Source organism: Primulina huaijiensis, unplaced genomic scaffold (assembly GCF_012295235.1).
Source record: "Primulina huaijiensis isolate GDHJ02 unplaced genomic scaffold, ASM1229523v2 scaffold207038, whole genome shotgun sequence".
NCBI classification, from domain to species: Eukaryota; Viridiplantae; Streptophyta; class Magnoliopsida; order Lamiales; family Gesneriaceae; genus Primulina; species Primulina huaijiensis.
The window spans coordinates 1-2,270 of NW_027354701.1; the positions used below are offsets into that span (position 1 = coordinate 1).

The 2,270-nt window shown below is 37.2% G+C and overlaps 1 protein-coding gene across 2 annotated transcripts; it reads right to left on the reverse strand.

Annotated features, from left to right (window-relative positions):
- Nucleotides 1–201: 201 nt before the first annotated feature.
- On the reverse strand, nucleotides 202–2,182 carry LOC140966540 (phosphoribosylaminoimidazole carboxylase, chloroplastic). Of its 2 annotated transcripts, XR_012173390.1 has the most exons (6): nucleotides 1,708–2,182; nucleotides 1,492–1,609; nucleotides 1,321–1,415; nucleotides 773–879; nucleotides 359–667; nucleotides 202–322 (listed from the first exon to the last, which is right to left on the reverse strand). XR_012173390.1 is itself a non-coding variant. In XM_073426797.1 (5 exons), the coding sequence occupies exons 1-5, from the start codon at nucleotides 1,780–1,782 to the stop codon at nucleotides 574–576; spliced, it is 489 nt and encodes a 162-aa protein (XP_073282898.1). In that variant the 5' UTR covers nucleotides 1,783–2,182; the 3' UTR covers nucleotides 202–573. The 2 variants fall into 2 exon arrangements, 1 of the variants encoding a protein (XP_073282898.1); XM_073426797.1 differs by having other exon boundaries at nucleotides 202–667.
- Nucleotides 2,183–2,270: the final 88 nt, after the last annotated feature.

Genomic DNA, 2,270 nt, shown 5'->3' on the forward strand with positions numbered 1-2,270 from the left:
TGTCCATATGTTTTTTGATGACCCAAGCCAATTTTTATGTTTTTTATTTGGCAGAAGAAAGTTAACTTAAAGACAAAAAATGGAATCTCAGTTAAAAATACCAAAATAATTTTTATTTGCTTTTATAATAATAATAAACATATACAATAGTTGGGGGTGTTATTGGCATGAACATCTGTGATGCAATTAAATTTACTCATGATTCAAATCTCTTTACTTTCGAATACCAAATGTGATCCACCAAAATGAAGAAAATCAATGTTAAGCCCAAAAATAATCCAGAAGAGTTGTTCGGGTTGTTATATAACTGATAACTCAAAAGCTTTAAAATTTAACAACACAGGAGAAAGGAGATCACCCCCAATTGGAATTTCTATACGGCAACCGAACAAAGAGGTGAACGAAAAAGAATGAACACCTTACTTTCGATTATCAATGCGACAAGCGAGGTTCATACAACTCTAGCTTTTCCCTGCATCCATGCTGTGTTTAGCACGCACATGATTTTGTCGATTCTCGATCGTTGCAATACTATCTTGTAATCCACAACACTTGTAATCTTGGGAAGAACCACTATGCATTCAAGTAGTCTTCCCAACCACCTTTTTCAAGTTTATCTCCCTTAACTAACACTTCATGTCTTCTATCTTCAAGGTATTGAGCCATCCTACATGATTTAAACGGAGAAAGTCGATGAGTTAATCTCTTGGGGGGAAAAAGAAAAGATTTGCACAATTCTCTTATTTGATTAGAGAGAGAGTAATAGCCAGACCTAGCTTGCAAATCAATGTCACTGATCCCTAACAATCTTACTGCGAGTAAACCAGCATTCGTCGCATTGTTTATAGCCACTGTCGCGACTGGGACTCCCCTCGGCATCTAGAAAAACACAGACAAGTGAGTCGGTTATATCTCTGGTACCTCTGGATTGAGTACTAATGAGACTATACAGCATAAATTGTAGAAGTCATTCTCTATTCAATCAACTTTAAATAACAAGACCAAAATTTTCTTGGCCAGAGCAGTGATTAAGATTTTGGAAACTCCAAAATGAAACATATTAGTGGGGATATACAATAATTCCTCATCATGAGAAAAAGCAGGTGGTTAGCCCCTAAGTTAAAGACACGCTGTAATGAGGGCATTCGCAGGTATTGCCTTGCACAAGTAATAGAAGGTTAAGAACAGATTTGGCTTAGAAGCATGATTTAGATTTTTAAAACGCGATTTCCATATTCCACAATTCCCTCAGAATATCTATTATTTCTTTTATAAATTGAACAACTGGTTAACAAAGATAGATTAAAGTAGGACAAATACCTGAACAATTGACAAGAGGGAGTCGAGTCCATCTAACGTGGATGCTCGTACCGGAACACCAATCACAGGCAAGGGGGTCAATGCAGCTACCATGCCTAATCAACTAACAAGGTTAACCAGAATTTGCTCCAAATTACAGATGAAATTCAAATATCATGCCTTAACAGGTACCTGGTAAATGAGCAGCACCACCTGCACCAGCTATGATAACCTGAATTCCTCGACCCTGAGCAGATGAGGCGTACTCAAACATCATTTCAGGGGTCCGGTGGGCTGAAACTATTTTCACCTATACAACGAAGTTCAACGAGTTTTGACTTCAATAACACCAACAACCATATTTATGCCAAAAAAATCACCAACGAACATGCAGTTTATGGCAATAACCTCAGTAGGCACATTAAACTCTCTTAAAATTTTTGCAGCATCCTTCATCACAGGAAGGTCTGAATCAGAGCCCATTATGATCCCAACACGAGGTGCACCTGCATTAAGAAGGATCTGCCTATCATAAAAAAAATCAGTTCAAAGAAAATGCTAACTGTGCAAAGTTTTGTTTGCAAAGGAAAACCATGCAACTGTATCAGGTGTCATTTATGTTATTTATTATGGTCAATTGTTAGTTCGCCCTCTCCTCAACACAGGATGAAACAAGTAAACGTGTAGCATTAACAGAGAAAAAAATATTTCTTTTATCCATTTGTTTGTTGACCAGGGAGAGATTAACACACAATATGGAGAGTTCACTGACAAATCATCAGCACCAAAAAATGGTATATAAGTTGCCCAATCCCTTTAACTGACTCAAACAATTAGAAGTAGTTATCTTCCAGAGAAAAAGGGAGATGTACATAAATACAGATTAATGAACTCTAAGCTAAAACTACCACACTGTAAATAGTTATAGCACACCCCAATTTTTTTTTTTTTTGGGGGGGTGGGGGGGGGTG

What these genes read in the sequence shown, in the direction of transcription:
- LOC140966540 (XM_073426797.1), bottom strand. Translation starts at nt 1,782, where the DNA reads ATGGGCTCTGATTCAGACCTTCCTGTGATGAAGGATGCTGCAAAAATT. An exon ending in TGGTGCTGCTCATTTACCAG is followed by an intron (nt 1,416 to 1,491) that starts GTACCTGTTAAG and finishes TTAGTTGATTAG; the next exon opens with GCATGGTAGCTGCATTGACC. An exon ending in GACATTGATTTGCAAGCTAG is followed by an intron (nt 668 to 772) that starts GTCTGGCTATTA and finishes TAAATCATGTAG; the next exon opens with GATGGCTCAATACCTTGAAG.